We start from the raw sequence: 23,725 nt of genomic DNA, 5'->3' as shown, positions 1-23,725 counted from the left end.
ATATTTGTAAATACTTTTTATATACATAAAACAAAAGTTTTTTAAAAAAATAACAATAAATCAGAAATATTTCATCCATACCCACCGGTGTTTTAGTGTTTGGCAATGGCATTGATCTATCCTAAACTATTACCTCTACTTTCAATTTGATCGTCCTAAACTATTTCTTTTAGTTTCAATTTTAGTTTAGTTTGTAGTTGATAAGGTTAGAGAGAGCTTCACAAGAAAATTCATATGAAAGGCGAAAGATGAGCAAACTTGAAAATAAAATTCATATTTGGAGTTTTTGAGATGATAAATGTACAACAAATACTAAATCTGGAAACATGATGTTTATTTTCATAATCTGGAGATATAGCTTTCCCAAATTACAAAAGCAGAAGAGAATATTCTGCAATTACTTCCAATCCCATTCCCAAAAACCAATTTCCTACCCTTTCTATGACAGAATCCAACATCTATCTTCTCTGCCAACTAAATACAAAAACAAAAAACACAAAAGAATCATATTTTCCAACATGCCAAACATCCATTTAACTGCACAAAATAACCCTTGTCAACCCTAGAACCAGGCATGAAACAGTGAAGAAAAACAATGTCACAAAGTCCCTAGCAGACCATTTCCTCACAGCCTTGGCTTCCACCCTCAAACTCTTAGCCCTCCTAAGTGCATCCACCTCTTTCAACAAATCAAACTCCACTCCTTTCTTCTTCAACTCCTCCACACACTTACCCAGCAGCTTCCCATCCTCTTTTTCCCTTTCCAGCAGCTTCTCCAAGTGCCCTTCCACATCGGTTTTATACCTAACAGCCCAAATAATCCCCATAGAGCATAGTAAAGAACACAGAGATGGGATCCAAGACCTGTGGCAGGCACCCAGAGGAGAGTCCCTGGAAGAAGAGTTGAAGAGGAGGAGAAGAGAAATGGAGTGGAAGAGGAAGAAGAAGATGTAAAGCTGCGTGATTTCTTTACGGACGGAGTCGATTTGAGTCTCCTTAAAGGATATTCTGTTGAGAATGAGTTCTTCTTCTTTCAGCCATTGTTTCAAAAGCAACCTGTGGGTTGGTGTTTCCGCAATTTGGTGAAGTGGGTGTGGTGGTTTTGGCAGAATGATTGATGGGTTTGAGCTTTGATCCGCCATGGATCTGTACAAGGGAAAGATGGAGATTTCAAGTGAAAATGATGAAAAATGTTGAAAAATGGATTTCGGAGTTCTTTTCTCTGGTTTTCCCCAACGGTCGAGGGAAGTTTTTTAATTTAAATGCTTGCAACGGTCGACTTGGGAATTTAAAATTTCTTAATTATTTTTCAGGAATATCTTTGGGCGGTGATGGGAACGTTCGGGAGCGTGTAACGTCTAGTTTTAACTCAAATTGAGGGCAATTACAAAATTGTCCTATAAAAGTTACAATATCTCGAACTTGACACTGCGCAGAATATAAGTTTTATGTTATTCCACATCTACGGTTTTTCTTTAATAGATAATTAGTATTTAATACAAATCATTTAATAATTTTTTTATATCTTTAGTTATTGATGTAGTTACTTATTTATGTTTTTATTTAAATAATTATTTTATTTCACAATAATACTACTTCAACCCATTTTAAATTACAAAATGATAATTATTAATTAATCATATAAAATCTATTTTATTTGAAATAATAATTCTATGAATGATATATTAAGTACTTATAAAATTATCCAATAAATTTTAAATAAAATAAATACTAAGAAAAATAAAAACCGCAAAAGGCAAAGATTGTTTTGGCCTTGTATCATAGCTAAATCCAGTAATACAATTAGAGAGGATGAACAGGATATAAAAAATAAAATATGAAAACTTCATACCAACCCAACATATAAATACATGAACATTTTAATATCATATTAAAATTTATGTAAAATTAAGTACTTAAAATTGATGTCAAATACCACATACTTTAAGCATTCCGATGGACAAATTACTTAAACTCGGTAAACCATTCCGATTTCGACAAGTGAGGCGTGAGGAATCCCGAGTGCAACCGGAGAAGGCCTGCTATTTCGTCTAAGAAACCCGTAGATTATGTTAATTGGCTTTGATACGAGTGCTTGCAATCACGTATGCCACCCCTGATTCCTTTGCTTCCATTAGTTCCTGCACTTCGTTGCTTGTTGGAGTCATTTTCGATCCGGCTGCTTTTCTTCTTCGATTGCCTTCTCCAGCATTAATCTCATACCCCATTTTACAAACATCTTTGACGGGAATAGGTGCTTGCCCTGCGGCTAAAAAGGTTTCACTACTGGACTGGTGCTTCAGAAACTCCGAGACCTTTTCAATCAGTTGAGTTTCCAAGTCGTTGTCACCGACATCCTTGTATCCGAACGTATACATTGTGTTTAATTCAAGATAACATTAGCTATGACAATTAGTAATATGTTAGAATTGTGGATTTGATTGCTAGTTACCTTAATATGCATCGGTAGAAACGGAATTCGGGAGGACCGATCCGGGAAACATGAAAGCGCTTGTCACCTGGAACTTTGGGAATCATAACATGATTCAGGGTGACAAAGATGAGGATCTGATGGAATGCTGGAAAGCTTGCCACAAGATGTGCAAACATTGGTGGGATACTTGAGGCGACATTGGAGTAAATTAGGCCAATTCCTGGAACCCTGGTGTGCCAGATTGACATCAGAGGCAAAATTACCGCAGAGACAAGAAGGGGAAGCCATCCTCCTTTGCGTACTTTAGCAAGGCATGCCGAAAAGTAAAGCAGTTCCACAGATCCAAAGGTTAGTACAAACAATAATGCAAGGAAAAGACTTCGATTCCAAACCGTAATGATGATCAAAAACATCAAGCAGGTTGTAACAAACATGACTGTGATCACAGCAAGCCCTGCAAACCCAAAAACAGAAGAAGCATATTGTTGGCTTAGAGCGCAAGCAAAGGGGGGATGCTGAGGAAGACAAGGCAAGTGAAGGCACAAACCATATGCATTGCCAATCGTGTTGGTATCTCTGAAGCCGATAAGAACAACAAGACATAGCAGCATCAGGATCCAGTTTATTTCTGGTATGTATATTTGTCCATTTATTTGTTTCGATGTGTGTATTATCTTCACACGTGGGAAGCAAGTTAGGGCCCTGCATTGATTGATGACGGAGAATGTAGCTGAGATTATTGCTTGACTTCCGACTACCGTTGCAAGAGTGGCAATGATAAACACTGGCCAAAATACAGCGTCTAAAACGAAAAGAAAGATTTACAGTAGAAAAGAGAAAACATCAGATTATGCACAAACATGTGCCTTCTCTTGTTGTAACTCAGTTTTGGAATGAAGCAAGTGATTTATGTCCTTGCAAGATGAATCATTCCTCTGATGAAGATCCGGGATTATGTCGAAAATTAAGATGACTACAAGTTTCAAGCTTACCAGGAATGGCCTTGTAGAAACTGCTTTGAAGATTCATCCTGTGCTTGGAGAGATAAGCAGCTTCACCCATGTATGCTAGAACTAAACAAGGATAAACAACTGCTGTAAATCCTATCTGCCATTCAATCCGTACAAATTAGCGAAAAGGAAATCTGTTTCCGAAAAAGAACAGTTAAAGTAAAGCAGTTTGATGCAAAATCCCATTGTCTAACTTTCGAGTTTCATAAAAACATCATATATAGAAGGAAGAATCAAGAAGTACCCTGATAGAAAGCTTAGAGAAATGACCAAGATCAGCATACATAGCTTCTGCACCTGAAAGACCAACCATAGTACATGATCAGTCTTACCAAAAAGAGAAGGTTCCTTTGGGAAACAACAAAAATTTTTGGATCTTTCCCTGAAACCGACCTTAATGCAAAGGACGATGCCTCCATGGGAACTCCATCCATCTTTTCCAGCTTTCTTGAAGAAGTTATAAATACAGTATGGTGATACAGCATGTAGAACACAAGGATTCCAATGGTATATGTTGTAAATGCCGACTCCGGTAATGCATATAAGCCAACATATCAATATTGGAGCAAAGAGAAACCCAACATTGTGTTTTCCATAGTGCTGAAGAGCAAAAAGTCCAACCAAGATAGTGCAGGCAAAGAACAGAATACAATCTGGAAAGTATGTAACGTATCAGAGATTGAAGCTTTTCATAAATAACACAATACTCAGGAATCTAAATGTCAAAAACACGAAAAAAACTCGGATTTTACTTACTGTCATGTAAGTCTGTAACCTTAACCTGTAAACCAGAGACTGCGGAGGGGACTGTAAAAACAAAATCAAGGAAACTGACCAAAACAGCAAGTACAAAAGGATGAGTTGAAAGAGCCAGATTGATTGAAATAAAGCTCATACCGGACATGGTTGAACTCAGGATTCCATCACCAATAACCATGCTTGTTCCAAGGAGAACAACAAGGAGTAGAACAACCTGAGAGCTATGATGTTTTTCAAAGAACTGCTTTATGAGTAAACTAGTTCCTGTGTCCTCAACAGGTTCTTCAGCCTTTTCAATCGATTCGTGCTTGTCTGCTTCATTGGTAGCATTCAATATGCCCATCCTCGAGTGTCGACAAAGCAATGAATACAAGGCAAAGGTCCCACCTGCAAAAAATCAACTCGATATGTTCATTAAATAGAAGCCATGAGAAGCTTAAAGCGTAGGTTAGGGGATTGGCTAGTGTGGCACCTTCACCATTGTCATCAGCACCTAAAACAAAAACTGCATACTTTAGAAGAGGGATGATTGTCAAAGTCCAGAAAATCAAAGAAAGTACCCCAAAAATCTCATGGTCTTCTCTGTAAGGGAACAAACTCCCAGAGAATATGCTTTTGTAGACATATATTGGGGATGTGCATAGATCTCCATAGACAACCCCAAAACTCTGGTATGGAAGACAGAGAGTAGTCCTGCATGATTTCTGGGAAAATGGATTAAGAAAGTAATTTTTAGGACATTATGAATCCGAATAATATTTCATCTCTATATATGATCACTTTATAAATTTAGATATGGTAGCATCATTAGTCAGTTTATTGGATTAATGAAGATTTAGGATCTTGAACCAGCAACATAACTTGTAATACAAGAACTGGCAAAATCAATTAAACAAACAGAGAATAGAGTTTGTAGTAGGCAGAGAAGGAAAGTAAACAAGCCATCAAACTTAATTCTTTCTTCACTTTCCTGGGAAACAAACAGAGAATAGAGTTTGTATAAAGGTTCTCTAATGAAGAAACAGTGGTAGACTGATGTGAAGCAAAAAAACTTACCAGGCGAGAAACCTGGGTTGTAGAACAAGTTTTAGATTCCATACTCATTAGAAAAAGTTGAAATAACTTGGATATGGAACTTTGTGAGAATTTCAACTACAACTTCAAGTCCTAATTTGAAAGGTTATCTTAAAATTTGATTCCTTTTGGATGATAACATGTTTTGAATAAAGCCAGTAATGGAATCTGATGAGAGAGAAAGACAAGTTTATAAATAGAATGAATTGAAAGGTACCCAAAGATGGGGACCGTACCATCGCCTTTGGATTCGACCATGATCCGGTGGTTACTAAAAGACTTAAACAAAAATAGTATGCCAAATTTCAAGGACTAATATCTTATTCACCATCCCAATGACGTTTAAGATTTTCCAATTTCATTAAGTTTAATCCAAGAAAATAAATAAATAAAACATGATCCAGGCCAAACAAATCAAGACATAAATATATGGATTATCAAGTTAGTCCCTATATAATTAATATTAATGACTATTTAATGTTAAAACTGGTATTTGCTCTCTCTTCACCCCTTTTCTTACAAGCCAGTTTTGGAGTTTTAATCCTCATTAGTTTTCAACTTTTGCTAAAAGTTCTAATTTTTGTAAGCATAAGCTACTTGTCATATAAACTATTTTGTTCTATTTTTAATGTTTAGTCCTTTTTATATATATAAATTAATTATAGGGCAGATCTTAAATTGAGTTTTGTAAGTACTTTTTTAATATGAAAATAGTTCTTTTGTTGTAAATTTTTAAAGAATATTTAAAAATTAGATAAAACCCAATTATAAAATAAAAACATGTATTTATAAAAATGTTTATATATTTCTAAATTGAATACTATTAATAAATTTTATTATTATTTTTGGGTATTTAATTTACAGGTGAAGTGATAAAAGATTTATGCTCAAATTTTCATGTGAAACTTAAAATTGTTTGTACGTTGTCTTAGAGTTTGTTGTACGCATAGTATAAGGCTTTTTTCTAGAGGCAAAGGCCTAAAAGGATAAAATAATTGTATATCAACTCATAGCTGGATAATTTTCGGATAATCCAAAGCAAACAAGATATAATGTTCCAATCTATAGACCAATGTGCCAAGTAATGCGCAACAGCATTGGCCAATTAATTAGCATGGTGAAAAAAGAAAAGCGTAAACCACTCCAACAATAATTCTGCCATAAACAGATAAGTTCATGCTATCACTATTGAATTTATTAATAAGAGCTAATACTCCAACTCAACAATGATACAGCGGAACTTCAAATCTCAGGCTATCATAATAGCTTCAACAAACGAAAAAGTCCTAACTCGGACTAGACGTTATGGTTGGATTCTAAAGGTTACATTAGCCATTAAAATGGCCTAGTAAAATTATCGGAGTTTTTAAAATAGTATTTTTAAAATATTTGCTAACCTTAGAAGAAAAAAAATAGCGTGTTATCTCTTTTTTGACTAAAAGATACAATTTTCCAAAGTGAAAACCGATTGATTTTAATGTTTATTTCGTAAAAATTATTTTTCAATTTTTATTTACTACTCAAAAAACTCATTTATAATATTACAACGGAAAAAGTGATAATCGACAAAGTTTTGACTAAAAACCAGATTTCATGATCATAATTTTAATTTCCAAGTTTCATAAGTCTAAACAACTATATGCCATGCATGCCATATTAACTCAAATTTTAAGTCTCATGCCACATTTCATGTAAAACAATACAGTTCTCATTTAACAGAAATTATAAATATCATGACTAAAATACTTTTGTTGAAAAAAAACTATTCGAGACAAGCCCTCCGAATGTCGAGTCTGTATCCTAACCTTGTGGATTATCTATATAGAAGGAAATTAAGGGGGTGAGCTTAAGAAGCTCAATGTGAATCTAAACACAAGGCGATCAATGCAAAACAGAGTTTGGCAATTTGCTTGTGCATGCTTATCAATGTCAATGCAATTCATGTTTAACAGAAAAAAGTTCCTACCCATTCTCCGCTACACACCACCGTAAAAGTTTCCCAGAACTCATCCATCCTATACAATGCATTGTGGATAAACCACCAATAATTACAGATAAACTACCAGTAAAATAGTAGGTAAACCATAGTAAATTTCAGATATAAAGATTGCAGATAAACTGCCAGTAAGTTGTGGGTAAACCACCATTGTTTGCAAAATTAGAGCTGTCAGTACTTCCTCTTTTCATATCGTCCCAACCCCATGCTATGTAACATGACATGCTAGTAACAATACAATATAGAAACAATAGTTATGCTTATCATGCAATCAGTTTAACAGTAGCAGTAGGCATGCTGAACATGTAACCAGTAATACAGAAACAATGGCAACAGTAATAGATCATCAAGTATATGGTGATGGTAAACATGTATCAATCACATATCATACATATAACAGTAACAATTCAGTCATTCAGATCACAACTTCCAGAATTCTCATAATGTAGAGGTTTCAATTGAGCTCACAAACACCCTAAAAATAATTTGGGGAGTATAAAAGGACTAAACTAAACATATCACGAATTTTTGGGAAAAGTTGTAAAACAAGGGTCACATGGTTGTGTGACAAGCTGATGTCGTGTGGAAGGGGCATACAGTTGTGTGGTTAGGCCGTGTAAGAGCTTGAAGTCGTGTGAGCAACGATAAAATTCCTTACGATAAGGACACGACCATGTGGCGGACCGTGTAATTGGTTGTAGCCATGTGATTCACGAAGTCCCTAAAATAATAGACGCACATGGCCATAGGTCCACTTGTGTGGCTCACATGTCCGTGTGGGAAACCATGTGACCTTAAAACTACATACAGTTTGCCAGCGATTCACTTGGTAAAGAACACACACCTTTCACCACAAGTCCGATTGGCATTTCCCACAACCAACCCCGATCTAATTCACCTAAATTCAATCCTTCAAATGACAACCATACAAGTACCCACATATTAGATTCGACAGTAGGGAGTTCGGTGAAATCCAAAAGAAATTGATTAAACGAGTTGAAAAGACTAACATCGGACAATGATATTATGGATATACGGAATCTAACTATTGAAATAGATTGCATTTACCAATCTCCGACAAAAAAATGAATGCTATTGACGTCAAATCTAAACATTGATAGAAACTGAATGAGCGAAATACTTTTTTAAGGGATAAAGATTCTACGGCACAAAGGGTGAAAATATGGTGCAAGAAAGAGGGAAAGGAAAGAAAAAGAAAATGGAAAGCAGATTCTATTAGAATTTTGAAAAGAGGTAGTGTGACCAATCAAATAGGAAAAAGTTGATTAAATAGTTAGGGTTTGTAAACCCTAGGGGTGACATAAGCAAATTTACCAAAGCTTGCCAAAAATTCACAAAATAAACGTAAGAGAAGACGCTTGAACTTGAGACTCTAGGATGGATCCACTAACACTTAACCATTAAGCCTATAACTCATTTCTTACTTAATCAGTCATTTAACCTCAAATATATCGGGGAGTGACAAATCTCCCCTCCTTAAAATATATTTCATCCTCAAATTTTACCTGATTCAAACAAATGAGGATATTGTTGACTAATCGAGTCTTTCGATTCCCATGTGGTGTAACCTCTCCAACCCGGCCCAGACGTTAGACCTAAATTTGGGAGATTATATTGGCCACTGAAATGGCCCAACAAACTATCAAAATTTATAAAATAATCGTATTAAAACATTTGTTTAATTTAGAAGAAACCTTAGTTAAAATTTCAGAAAAACTCATGAGTTAATAAAAACCGATCAAGTTTTACATTTTCATATAATGGTGATTTCCTTTGAAACTTAACTAATTCCTAATTTATTTATTACCCAAAATTTCAGTTATAACCTAGTAGCGGAAAGTGATATTCAATTTAGTTTTAATTAAACTAAAATGAAATTATTTAGTGCATAATCAAATCTAATTCTAGGTTCACTGTAACGACCCGATACTTAGGGGTGACAAAAAGTGTAGTTTCGAGACTCCGTTTCTATAAACTGAACTTGTAAATATTTACGTAATTATATTAGGGGCAAATTAAATTTTGGATTAGTAAATTTCATGAATTAGGGGTTATTAATGTACAAGGACTAAATTGTGTAAGTGTTAAAAATTAAATTATAGATTAAAATTAATTAAAGGGACTAAAATAGAAATTATACCATTAAATAAATGTTGTGTGGCCGGTCATGGGTTAAGGTCATTAATGTTATGTATATTATATATACGTTATATATTTAGGTTAACTTTAATATATATAATAAATAAAATTAAAACAAAATGAAGGAAATATGAAGGAAAGTGGAATGAAAGAGAATGTTTACATGCAATTCGAAACAAAAGGGAGAAGAAAGAAAGCTTGGACGGCATTAGGGGTTTTTAAGCATTCAAACTTCAATTGGTTAGTTAATTTAGATCATTTTCTTGTAATTTTTGTTTTTTTGAATTCTCGATACTTAGAACTAGCCAACTCATGTTACAATTTTTAGTATTATTCAAGATTGATGATGTTACCATTGTTGATTAGTTAAAGCTTTAGGGATTTTATTAATAGATTTTTAAGTTAGAGGTGAAAAAGGATTAAATAATGGAGTAAACTGTTAATTTTGAACGATAGGGACTAAATTGTGAAAAAATTGACATTAAGGGGTGGAATTGAAAATAGGGGGCCAAATTTAGCTTAAATATGGAGATTAAAATTAGTCTCGGTTTTGGGACTAAATTGAAGATCAAGCAAAATGTGGTATAAAATTTGAAATTTAATAAAAATTAGTTGTGTATTATTAATCTATTTTTACTATGTTATTCCGTGGTGAACGTCATTCCGAAATCCTCGAGTAAGAAAGGGAAAAACAAGATTGACTTTGAGTAGCTCGGAATATATGATTTGTGTTTCTATAATCCGAATCAAGTTATAAATTTTTGCATTTTATTTGGATTGCTCATGGTAAGTAGTTAAGATGAGATTTCTTATTCAAATTGGGTTGATTTGAATTAATGGAAAAATCATGAGGATTTAATGGTACATAAATATATGTATTTTTATGAATGTTGAAATGAATATATGTATGGAGAAAATGTGATTGCTATCAAAATTGAATATATGCTTATATGCGATAATATACATATATGAAATTCAGACATTGATAGTATTGAAAAGTGAAATGAAACCCTATTAATTATTTCGGGCTAAGTCGGATATAGATGGCATGCCATATGATAGAAAGAGTTCAGGGATTTTTTCGACTTCAAGTTGATGAGGCACTGGGTGCCAATTTACTTCAGTCCAGTAACAATTTTAGGAATGACATCAGAGTCTCAGATTTAATTTCTTTCAGTAAAATCATTTTTCAAAAGTTTGTGGCATGTTTTTTTTTCAAAAATACCCCTTTTAAGACATGCATGCAGACTCATTAAAAATCCAAAGTACGAGTTTTAAACTTGGGCTTTGATACCACCAAATGTAACCCCTCTAACTCGGGTTAAACGTTATGGTTGGATTTTGAAGGCTACATTAGCCACCAAAATGACCTAGTAAAATTGTCGGAGTTTTTAAAATAGTCTTTTTAAAACATTTGCTAACCTTAGAAGAAAAACTTAGCATGTTATCTCTTTTTCCACTAAAAGATACAATTATTCAAAGTAAAAACCAATTGATTTGAATGTTTATTTCACAAAAGTTGTTTTCCAATTTTTATTTACTACTCAAAAACTCATTTATAATATTACAACGGAAAAGGTTATAATCGACAGAGTTTTGATTAAAAACTAGATTTCATGATTATAATTTTAATTTCCAAGTTTAAAAAGTCTAAACAACTATAATGTCAAGTATGCCAAATTAACCTAAAGTTTAAGTCCCATGCCACATTTAATGTAAAATAATACAGTTCCCATTTAACAGAAATTATAAATATCATGACTAAAATACTTTTGTTGAAAAAAAAACTATTCGAGACAAGCCTTCCGAATGTCGAGTCCGTATCCTAACCTTGTGGGTTATCTGTAAAGAAGGAAATTAAGGGGGGTGAGCTTAAGAAGCTCAATGTGAGTCTAAGCACAAGAAAATTAGTGCAAAATAGTAGACATGACATACAAAATAACAGTTCTCAAAACAATCACAACCATATAGTAAAATAGAGTTTGATAGTTTGCTTGTGCATGCTCATCAATGTTAATGCAGCTCATGTTTAACAGAAAAAGTTCCAATCCAATCTTTGCTGCACACCACAGTAAGAGTTCCCCAGAATTTATCCATCATTACACAACGCATTATGGATAAACCACCAGTAATTACAGATATTCTGGTAGTAAAATAGTGGATAAACCACAATAAATTTTAGATATAAAGGTTGCAGATAAACTATTAGTAAGTTGTAGGTAAACCACCAGTGTTTGCAGATTTAGAACTGTTAGTACTTCCTCCTTTCATATCGTCCCAACCCCGTGCTATGCAACATGGCATGCTAGTAACGGTACAATATAGAAACAATAATCATGCTTATCATGCAATCAGATTAATAGTAGTAGGCATGCTGAACATGCAATCAGTAATACAGAAACAATGGTAACAATAACAGATCATCATGTCTATGGTGATGGTCGACATGTATCAGTCACATATCATACATATAATAGTAACAATTCAGTCATTAGATCACAGATTCCAAAATTCTCATAATGTCAAGGTTTCAATTGAGTTCACAAACACCCTAAAAATAATTTGGGGACAGTACAAGGACTAAACTGAACATATCATGAATTTTTGGGAAAAGTTGTAAAACAGGGGTCACATGACAATGTGGAAGGGGCATACAGTCGTGTGGCCGGACCATGTAATAGCTTGAAGCTGTATGAGTAACAATAAAATTCCCTAGGATAAGGAAATAATTGTGTGGCAGGCCGTGTAACAAGTTGTGGTCGTGTGATTCACGAAGTTCCTAAAATAAAAAACGCACGTGGTCGTTAGTCCACCTGTGTGGCTTACACCCCCCATGTGGGAAACCGTGTGACGCAAAACTACACACGGTTTGCCATCGATTCACTTGGTAAAGAACACACACCTTTCAGCACGAGTTTGATTGGCACTTCCCATGATCAACCATAATCCGATTCACCTAGATTTGATCCTTCAAACGAAAACCATACAAGTACCCACGTAGTAGATTCAATGGTAGGGATTTCGACGAAACCCAAAAGAAATTGATTAAACGAGTTGAAAATATTAACATTGGACAATGATATTACGAATATATAGAATCTAACCGTTGAAATAGATTGCACTTACCGACCTTCGGCAAAGATAATGGATGCTATTAATGTCAAATCTTAACACTGATAGAAATTGAATGAACAAGATGATTTGTTAAGGGATATAAAGATTCAATGACACAAAAGGTGAAAATATGGTGCAAGAAAGAGGGAAAGAAAATAAAAAGAAAATGGAAAGCAAATTCTATTAGAATTTTGAAAAAAAAAAGCAACGTGATAAATCAAATAGGAAAAAGTTGATTAAATAGTTAAGGTTTGTAAACCCTGGGTGCGGCATAAGCAAATTTACCAAAGCTTGTTGAAAATTCACAAAATAAATGGGAAGGAAGGGGCTCAAAATTAGGACTCTAGGATGGATTCACTAACACTTAACCATTAAGCCTATAACTCATTTCATGCTTAATCAATCATTTAACCTCAAATATATCGAGGCATGACAAAAAAATTATTTCGAGGGTATTTATATCTTTTACAAATAAATGAGAATAATGAATTTTGTACCCAAGACATCAAAATCTTCACCATCTCAACTTTATTCTTTCGTCATATTTAAGTTTTTTATAAATTTTTTACATAAATTTTTACATCTATATCGTGATAATATCATAATTTAATGGTTAAAGTACCATAGAAGTCCTTGTATTAGGAGTAAGATTACATTTTACCCCTCTACTAAAAAAATGGGTAGATTACCTTTGTACATTAAATCAAAGAGCAAACTAGTCATTCTGTTAAAGAATTAATAAATTTTTGCTATTAAAAATTGATCTTGTACGTCAGCATGAGGTAAACTTGGCATGTCACATGTCACCGTCTGATTATTCCAACAACCATATCAGTTTTTAATAGTATAAATGAATGAAAATTTTAATAGAAATGATCGATTTACTCTTTAATCTAATGTGCAGAGACTAATTTATCCATTTTTTTAATAAAAGAGACAAAATACAGTTTAACTTTTAATACAAGAACCTCCATGATATTTTTATCTACGTTATCGTTTGTTGTTTGTTTTTGTGGTTTCATAGGACGGAAAGTACTAATTTGTACTAAGAATCGAAACAAAACAAAATAAATAATGGAAACTATATGGTAATTGAAAACCTCGCTCCACTTTGTGTGAACTTTGAAGGATTAAGTTATTAAACAAGTGCACTCGTTGGGAATAAGCTCTCTATCTCGTTAAAATTACTTCATTCCTTGATTTTTCTGCAACTGAATGCGGAATTAACCATAACAATGTAAATAAGTCTCATACGCAACCCACGTCGAAGAAACCCTATATATTAAGGTTAATATTTGGTATAGTGTATTATTTTTATTTTATATACAACCTTAAAAAATTATTATATGTTTTTTTTGAAATATTTACTTTTTTAATATTTTATTATATCTCTATAAGACATTTGTCAACCCTTTAACTTTACTTATAGAGTCTATAAACTCCATTAGCAGTGTACCAAATATTATTCCATATAGGATTAATATTTGGTATACTAGTAGTTTACGTTTTTTATTCTACGATCAGGGTCATATGCTTGACAAGTGTCCTATAGGGGTACAGTAAATTATTAAAAATGTATATTTAAAAAAGTGACACGCCAATTTTTTAAGGATAATTATGGAATAAAAAAATACACTAGCAGTATATCAAATATTCACCCTATATATTAATTAAGAATTGTGTTAATGATCTTGTTTCAGCAACTGCCAGTCGGAATCCCACGACTGAGGGATTCGTTTTAGTGTTTTCCTTGTAACTGTTGGTTCTTTTAATTGTTTTTCTTTATTCCATTCTTCATTGAAGAGGCCAACTTTTGATTTTAAAAAAAAAGAATTGGGTTATCAATTTCTTCTAACAACTTTTATTGACATGTTTTAAAGAAAAATGCATAATGACTTATTTGGCACTTCAACTTTATAAAAAAAATCATTTAGCCTTCTATTTAATTTTTGGCTTCTTTTAGCCATTGAATTTGCATTGTTTGTCAAATCACCTCAAAATAGATAGAAAAATTAATGTTTGTTAACTTTGCTGACATGGCATATATGTAAATTGCCATCTGTATGTCACGTTAGCAATTAATTAATTTTTTAAAAATTTAAAATTATTAAAAAATATTTTTTTTATAATATTTATATTTTTTAAAAATTTTAAAGAATTAATTAATTGCTTACATAACATCTATGTGACAATCAACATGTATGTGACATCAACAAAGTTAACAAATGCTAATTTTTTCATTCATTTTAATATGATTTGACAAACAATACATGTTTAAGCGCTAAAAAAGATAAAAAAAATTTAAATGAATAACTAAAATTACTATTTTATGAAGTTGAGGAGTCAAATAACATCAACTTATGTGAACTGCAAGAAAAAATTATCATTTCCTTAAGCTAATCACTTTGGTTTCTAATTTCAAAAAAAAAAGTTTTTGAGTTTAAAATTATATAAAATATTAAACCATATTTAAAATAAAATTATATATGTATTTTGAATAATTTATCAAAAGTTATCTTTTAATTTTGACAGTTTTAACTTCGTAATATTTCTAGGATCACTTAAATCACTTTTGAAGAGTATTATTGTATACTAGAAATTCTATTATATGCATATGAGTGTAAAATTTACAGATTTATAATATATATATATATTTAAAAATAACATACAACAGACAATAGAATATATTATTTGAAACTAATTAATCATAATAACACATGAAATTAATGACATAAATAATTCAAAATAACAATACTAAATACATACAATTATTTAGCATGACGTTGTCATCAATTGTAAGTTGATATTGAGTTTACTTGTCAAACCAACTCAATTAATAACATTATTAATATATACAACTAATAACGATAATAAATTTCTCATATTCAAATAAAAATTTATAATATATATTAAAATGAAGCTTTGATTGAGTAGTAAATTTAAGATTTTATTAATCCAATTAGTGTGAATTCAAATCCCACTATATGCATGTTTTATTGGTTTTTGTTAATGTTAAGTATGACTCCTATTTTCAGTCAAATTTGAAAAATAATCTTTTAGTTAAACTCTGTTTATTTATTTCAGTCAAATACTGATTAGTTTAGATTATTTTATTATTATTTGACATATGAATTTAGCCTATAAATAGGCTATTGTACAACCTTAGAGAACACACTTATTAGATTAGAACTCATAACACATTCAGAGAATTTTGTGTTTACGTTTTGAGGGTTCTTTATTTTTCGGGTTTTCGGGGTTTAGTTTTATCTCCATCTTTTGTACTCTTCATTCTTTTGCCATTATAGTAAAATTATCTTTGCCCGTAGTTTTTTATCCTCTTTGGAGAGGTTTTTCCACGTTAAATTTGTGTGTTCATCTTCTCAATTTCTTCCACTATTTTTACTTATTTGTTGCTTAATCGGGACGATCCCTAACAGTTAAAATGAAAATACTAAAATACCCTCGAATAATATAATTTATTTTAATTATGGAAGGGCATTTCCATAATTTCCCTAATCGAATTGGTGGCCAGTTAAAGGTGATACCAACTCAGTAGAACACTTAATAAATAGTATAGATCATTGGAAAAGTCATATCTTTATTCTCATATTTAAATGTGTGTAAAAGATATACATACATTTTAAGAAAATAAAAAGCCATCTTACAAGGTTAAATCTACTATTAGTCCTTATACTTAGCAAAAGTTGTGGATTAGTCCCTATTGTGACACCTCACACCCAACCGAATCACCAGATCCGGATGCGTGATATCACATTATGTTGTTGAAGCAACTTAGATTAACTCAACCTAAAATTCACAAATATTCAAAGATAATAATTTAATATCCAATGTACAATATATCCATACATTCATTGTATCCAAGAATCAATTTCATTTAAATACAAAGTTATACTAAGTCAATTTTAGAGTTAGGACTTGAATCCAAACTCATTTATCAAATTTAAATGTTATGTCTCGAGACAGGGTACTCTATGTCTCGAGGCAAGCCATATTTTAATTTTGGAGGTTTTTGCTTCGATGCTAACATGTCTCGAGACACTAAAGGATGTGCTTTGAAGCAAGGTACCTTATGTCTCGAGACCTAGTCTCAAGATAGACCTCCCATGTTTCTTATTTTAGCTTCAATGTTTGAATGTCTCAAGACAAGGGGTTCCTGTCTCGAGACTTGGTGCAAGGTAAAACTTACTTAGGTTCGACGTTTTCCTGTCTCAAGACAAAGGCAAATTATCTCGAGACTAGCTCAACATGTCTCGAGACATTAAGCATTTGAATGCACATTAATTTAAATCTTTATTCTAACGGTCTCGAGACTTAATGGTCAAATGGCCTAAAATATACATTTTCAAGTGTTCAAAATTTTACCATTTTGTTCCTAAACTTACCTAAAACTAACACCTATAAAAAATCATCTATTCAACCTATCTAAACTCATTCAAACATTACCAAATCATAACTTTCAATGAATCAACACTTAACCAACCAATTCATACAATCAAACCAATATAAACAAGCATATTTAACTAATAGTCAAAAGGTTAAATCCAACCATTAAGACATTATAAGCCAACTTACCAAAAGTGTCAAATTACTAACTTAGGAAACAAGCCTACCAATATAGTTACATGTCATATAACCACAAAACTAAATATACATACAAAATAGGATCTTATTGACTTCTGAGCTGATCTAAAGAGTTGGATGCTTGACCATGAAACTTCTATAGCTTTTATCTAAGACCTATGCACGGAAACAAACAAATATGTATTGTAACAACTCGTTTTTCAGTGGTGTTAGAAACAGTGGTTTTGGGACCACAACTCTAAAGTGTCAGTCCGTAAATATTAATTATCTAATATTTATGAGGTCATTAGTTTCGTATTAAATTCTAGTTACGAAATTTTATCATTTAGATAGTTAATTAATTAAAAAGGATTAAATTGTAAAAGAGGTAAAAGTAAATAGCTATAGATCTATAATAGTAAAGGGACCAAAATGGTGATTAAACCATGGTTAAAAGTCCAAGTAGGACATGATTAATCCAATAGCTTTTGGGCTATTTGCTTATTAAGTCCTAATTAGTTTAGGGTTAAATTGAAATGAAGAGTGTTGTTAAAAAATTAAAATAATTGAAGGACCAATTGTGCAATTAAACCCTCCTTAAATGGTAGTTATACTATTACTTAAAATAGTGGACAATTTAGGTAAGTTGAAGTTGAAATTTCATTAAAAATTAAAGGTTAATTTAGTAAATTGACAAATCAATTAAGTAAAATTAAAGAATAATAAAATTGGAAAGGCATCATCATCTTATTTCTTTTATCTAAAAAATTGAAACTCCATTACCAAAGGGGAGTAAGCTTCGGTCACTTAGGGTTCCTTGATTAGGTAGGTAAATCTTGTCCATTTTTAGTAATTTTTTATGTTTTCGAGCTCGTATTAGCTTGATTTAGCTAACCTGAGGACTAATTTGTAAAACTGTTAAATGTTGTGTATTATGTCATTGTTGAGTTTGAGTTATTCTTGAAGCTTTATGGAAGAATATTGAGTTTGGTTGTTAGTTAGGACTATTTTGTAAAGTAGTTTTGATGATTTTAATGTTTAAGGATTAAATTATTAAAATGGCAAAATTCCAAGGAATTGATGTGAATTAACTATAAATATAGGTTTTAATGAGGTCTTATAAGATTTGGCTAGGCTGGGCTTTAAGCCTGGGGACTAAATTCCATAATTGTAAAATGTTGGGGGTAATTTTGTAAAATACATAAAATGACTTTATTGCATAAATGATTTAATTTTTTCTGTTAGAATTATTTAATTGAATGAAATTATTGTTCTAGATCAAGAATGGGGTGATAATTGTGGAAAAGAGAAAGTTGCAGAATAGTCACTGTACTTTTGACATCGCTGCAGTTTAGTCTGGTAAGTTCATTCGGTTTAATTGTAATACAATTTAAATGCTTGTTATATAGACTCAGTTATTGAATGTTTATTAATGAATTAATTCTTGCACATGGAAATAGAATTAATGAGTTATTATCGCTTGATCACTAATGAAATGCCCTGAGCCGGACGAACGTAGGATAAAGTATAATTGCCATGCCAATAGGTTATTTGCACGCGGTACGAGATTGGTATGAGATATGATGATGATTTTTGTATATCCTTTATTCACTGAATATACTGAGGTCCTGCATTTGTTGCGGACTATAGAGTTATATTACAGTGTTTATCTGTTGTGTTTCGGGAGGACGTTAGCCTTCAGGCTAGTCTTATTTAGTCAAATAGACCCCACGGGAGGTCTAATTATGAATTTCAAAGTCAAACGGGCCTAGGTGAAAATTTTCAAAAAATGAGCCCACACATCGTGTAGCCTACACGATCTAACTGGCCCAGTCTGTGTGGCCCACACAACCTAACACAAGCCCGTGTGGCCCACATGGCCTAACATAAGCTCATATGACCCACACGAGCTTCCACATGGCCTAACACAAGCTCATGTGAACCACACGACCTACTACACAGTCATGTGACCCATACGATCGTGTGACAGAATGCTTTTTGGCATTACGCTGTTCGTTATTTTTTGGGTTTTTCATTACACACCTTACTGTTTCTGAAATGAACTCAATAGTGAGAAATCCAGCATCTAAAACACCATTTTGAACGAACTAATTAGCAAATCCCATACTAAAATCGTCCACTAAATCATATGCAAACAATCAATTATTACGAACTAAACGAAACTAGCCCTTAACTGGAACCTCTATCCACTTACCCTTGCAAATAACAACGGCCCTAAACCACACTTAGACCACCAGAGGAGTGTTCGTCACACACAAAAAGAAACCCACTTAACAGAATACAAAACAAATAGACCATCCAATTAGCCAATTAATCAAAGTCATCTATCATACTTGGAGAAAATGCAAAACAAAATATCTAGATAAAGTAGATAAAACTTACTAGTCGATAAAACGATCACAAAGGAATGTCAGAAGGAAAAATGGTGGTAGCAATTTACAGTATCACATTTGAAGAAGAAAGAAATCAAAAGAGGAAAAGAAAGAAAAAAAGAAAGAAAACTGACGTGAGAAAAAAGAAGAAGAAGAGAGAGGGATGATAGAAAATGAGAGTGATTTTAGGATAATTCCTTTTTTTCCTATTTTTCAAAAACTACCCAAATCCTTACCAACTTCTACTAAATCTGATAACTAACCACCTATCAAATTCTCAAGAATTCAAATTCATTCAAATTTCAACCATATGGGTGGCACAACAAAAAATAAAAAAAAAAATATTTCTCGTTTGCACGCGTCGGGATTCGAACACAAGACCAAAAGGTAAGCTGAAACCTTACCATTGAACCAGTAGGCTCATTCTATCATTAGTTGAGCAAAAATATTATTTATGTCGGATGATTAAGGGAAAGATTCAAACCTAGAACCTCACACACACAAGCACAACATCTATCCAATGGACCAAACTTAACTCACTTCACATAATTTCACAATCTTCACTTAAAAATCAGAATGTGACCATTCTAGGTTTCACTAACCCAATTTCTTCTAACCCGGTTGATGTGACAACTCTCCCTTCCTAAAAGAATTTTACCCTTGAAACTCTGTTGCCACATAATTCACTTAACCACAAAATTTAAGATTCTTTATTCCAAACTAACCACCACGCTATCGCTACGCAACTCTAATTTCCATGTAATCTAGACAATATTTCTAACAGAATACTATTCACTGACACGATTTATCTCACGGAACTATCTACAGAAATATTGCTAACAATCCCATAATCCTAGATGCTTAGGAACACTATTCAGAGTAGACTCTCTAGTAAAACCAATCCTTATCCAATGCAATGTACAATTGAAATGAATTGCAAAAGTACCTGTGTCGCTACCAGATGCGTCTTGATCCTCTTGACGCCTAGTTGCACAAACCAATCTCCGATTTCCTCTCTCAGTCGAAGTTTGCATCCAATTAAGAGAATATCATGAACAATCCCTAACACGATGCTCAATGCACACACATTTAAAACACGCTCTCGTTTCCTCCAACATTCGCCTGGATTACACCTATCACAATAAGTAAAAATTGAAATCTAATCCTATGCTCAGAATTGTTTCAACCCGCTGAGCCCAAACTATTCTAACTCATTTCCTAGGTCACAGATTGAAGTCAAGAGGACCAGAATTCTCTCATTCTGCACTTATTCCTTTTCTTTTCCTCGCTCTCTAAGTGATTAATCTCTCCTGCTAACTTGGTCTCATTCGACCGAAGTCACTTAGTCATAGACCCTCGACTCACAGATACAGATTGGGCCTCCAACAACCCTTTGTAAATCTCTAAACATAATCTAGGTCACGACATCGTCTATAGCTTCCTAATTATAGCTTTCTAAAATGGGCATCTCCACAGTCTTGCTATTTTTCAGATTGGGCATAGTGCCCCAAAAAGGGGACTCGACATGAGTCATTTGACAACTACCACTACATCCTCACGCATCGTGACCACAAATACCGTGTAAACTCATTTTACTGATTTACAGTTCAGAAGTCTAAAGTTTAGCTTAGGTTATTTTTAAACCTTAAGTCTAAAGTTTAACAAATATACTTATCTTAAGGCAGAGATAACTTATCTTACAGTATCTAAATCTATCAGTTTTACTGAAGTACTAAAATAAAACTTACTAAAGTATAGTTAATTGAAGCACACATACTTACATGGATCGGTGTTAGAGACTTGAATTTCTCTTTTTACAAGCTCAAAGATCAAATATAATTAAAATCTGAATGTACACTTTAAAAATATTTTTTTTCATGAGATTCTAAACCCAAAAACCATAGCCTAATTTTTACAACTTGGCTCTAATACCACTAAATGTAACACTCTAAACCCGACCTAGATGTTATGGCTGAATCTGGAGAAGTTACATCAACTCATTTGTAAACTAATTTAAAATCTAGCTTAGAAATCGTGTGATCTGAAAATATTATTTTCGGCGAAACACTTACAAGTTCTTCACGAAATCTCGCGCAGAACTTATTTATTTTTCAAAATAATGCTTAATTTGATACTTAGACTTGCAACAAAAATTCTAGAGTAACAAAAATTAGAAATCATGAAGATTTGAGAAAACGTATGTTTACTATTTTTCCATATTCTAAAACTTCCATTGTTATCTTACATAAAACTTATTTTAAATTTGGAGTGGAAAATTCATATTTAGTTTCATTTTACAAAACCACGCCTTCCTTTCACTTAACATGGAACATGCAGAAAACTTAAGCCAAACAATGAAACCTAAAACCAAAATTAAATTTGAAAACTTAGTCCAAAACCAAAAGTCCAAAAAACTTAATGAATGATAATCCAAACCATCTTAAGCGAGAAACCAATTTGAGCTCTCGCACGCCGTCTGGTCATAAACTTGTTGGTTATGTGAGAGGAGAACAAACAAAGAGTGAGCTTACGAGCTTAGAGTGTAACACATCCCAAGAAACAAATCAGATACACATAAATAAACATATATGTTTTCAGATACAGATTCAAACATATTCTCATATACAGAGTCAAATGTATTTTCATAATTAGATACGGATGCATATTTAGAATCAGATACAAATGTAGACGCAGATTCAAATGTGGATGCAGACACAGATTCAGATACAGATGCAGTCACAAAGCCTACCCCCATCTGCTACACACTAACTTCATCCAACCAATCTCACCAATTAGGAATACAAGAGTCCATCCATCCAATCACATCGGGTCGTAATGGTATGTCACTCATAAATGTGTAGTTGAGTTGCCAGACAGATATTGTGGTTTAACCGCTAAAATTGTAGTAATGTTGCCAGAATACACGTCCTCCGTCACAAATCAAAGCCACCTGATGCACATGCATAAATAAACTAACACATATATCCCATAAACAGATGTCATGCAAGTTTTTCATACATAATAATGTTTTCGGAGTTATCAGAACACAGAGTGTACATGTAATTTTCACATACCTTACCTATTTGACATACATACACATATCAACATATGTCACATTTCAAGTCTTATTTAAGCTAAACGGACTCCACGGGAGGTCTAATTACGAAATTTGAAGTCAAATAGACCAAGGTGAAAATTTTCAGAAAATGGGCCCACAGGGCCTAACATGCTCGTGTGACCCACACGGGCTGCCACACGGCCAGCCACACTGCCTACCACAAGGCCATGTGACCACACAGTCTACCACACTTTCATATGATCTATACAGTTTAATTTTCATCCCTTACAATTAGGTCCTTAATTATATAAAATATAACTATATGATATAATTCTAGCTTACCTTAACACTTAAATTTTAACATATAAAACTATATAATCTTAATTACTATCAACATGCATAAATTTGAACCTTAAATCTCTAACTTCTTCGAGCTTTTCATTAATGCTTATTCATACCAAACTTATTAATTCACTAAATTGAATAATGGGTTACCTAGAAATAGTTTCATATTAAAGAAATCTATAAAATTTAAGGGGAAACCTGATCAGTTGCCTTGTTAATTTAATGACGAATGAAGAAACTGAGCTTTGCTTATTCTTCTCTTTTCGGAGAAGAAAAAGATGAAACATGTGTTTTCTCCTCCCCCCTCCCCCAACACTTAACATATATGTATAAATGCTTTTAATTAGCAAGGTATTTGTTTAACTATTTACTTAATTTAATGGTTTACTAAATTATAATGTAAATTAGAGGAAAGTGATAACATATTAGTAATTAATCATGTGTCATAAATTATAAATGGTTTATTACTAATATTACCTTAGTTTAATTGCCACTTAAGGCACTTGCTAAATTTAAAATCAATTTTCCTCTTACTTTGTTCACTAAACAATTTAGTCCCTATACTATTTTTATTAATCGATGTAATTCTATAACATTTAATAATTTGACTTTCTTGATTTGTATTTAACACGTAATTATTCTATTTTAATTAATTACTAACTCAACTCTAATTAATCCAGTCCAAAACTGAATTTTACGAAATCATTGAAAACTAGGTCATTACACCTACACTTTAATTTGATAAATTTGAGTCCTTGTAATTTTTGAATATTGAAATTGTGGTTCTGACCCAAACAATAG

General features: G+C 32.6%; 1 protein-coding gene and 1 pseudogene across 1 annotated transcript; both read right to left on the bottom strand.

The window, feature by feature from the left end:
* Positions 1-313: 313 nt before the first annotated feature.
* Positions 314-1,276, bottom strand: LOC107921185 (uncharacterized). The gene has a single exon (XM_016851064.2). The coding sequence runs from the start codon at positions 1,140-1,142 to the stop codon at positions 534-536; it is 609 nt and encodes a 202-aa protein (XP_016706553.1). The 5' UTR covers positions 1,143-1,276; the 3' UTR covers positions 314-533.
* Positions 1,277-1,779: 503 nt separating this feature from the next.
* On the bottom strand, positions 1,780-5,400 carry LOC107921734 (probable potassium transporter 13; annotated as a pseudogene).
* Between the last annotated feature and the right edge of the window lie 18,325 nt (positions 5,401-23,725).

Source organism: Gossypium hirsutum, chromosome D01 (assembly GCF_007990345.1).
Source record: "Gossypium hirsutum isolate 1008001.06 chromosome D01, Gossypium_hirsutum_v2.1, whole genome shotgun sequence".
Lineage (NCBI taxonomy): Eukaryota > Viridiplantae > Streptophyta > Magnoliopsida > Malvales > Malvaceae > Gossypium > Gossypium hirsutum.
The sequence above is the reverse complement of the archived record's forward strand: the minus strand, read 5'-3'. Positions and strand labels throughout refer to the sequence as shown.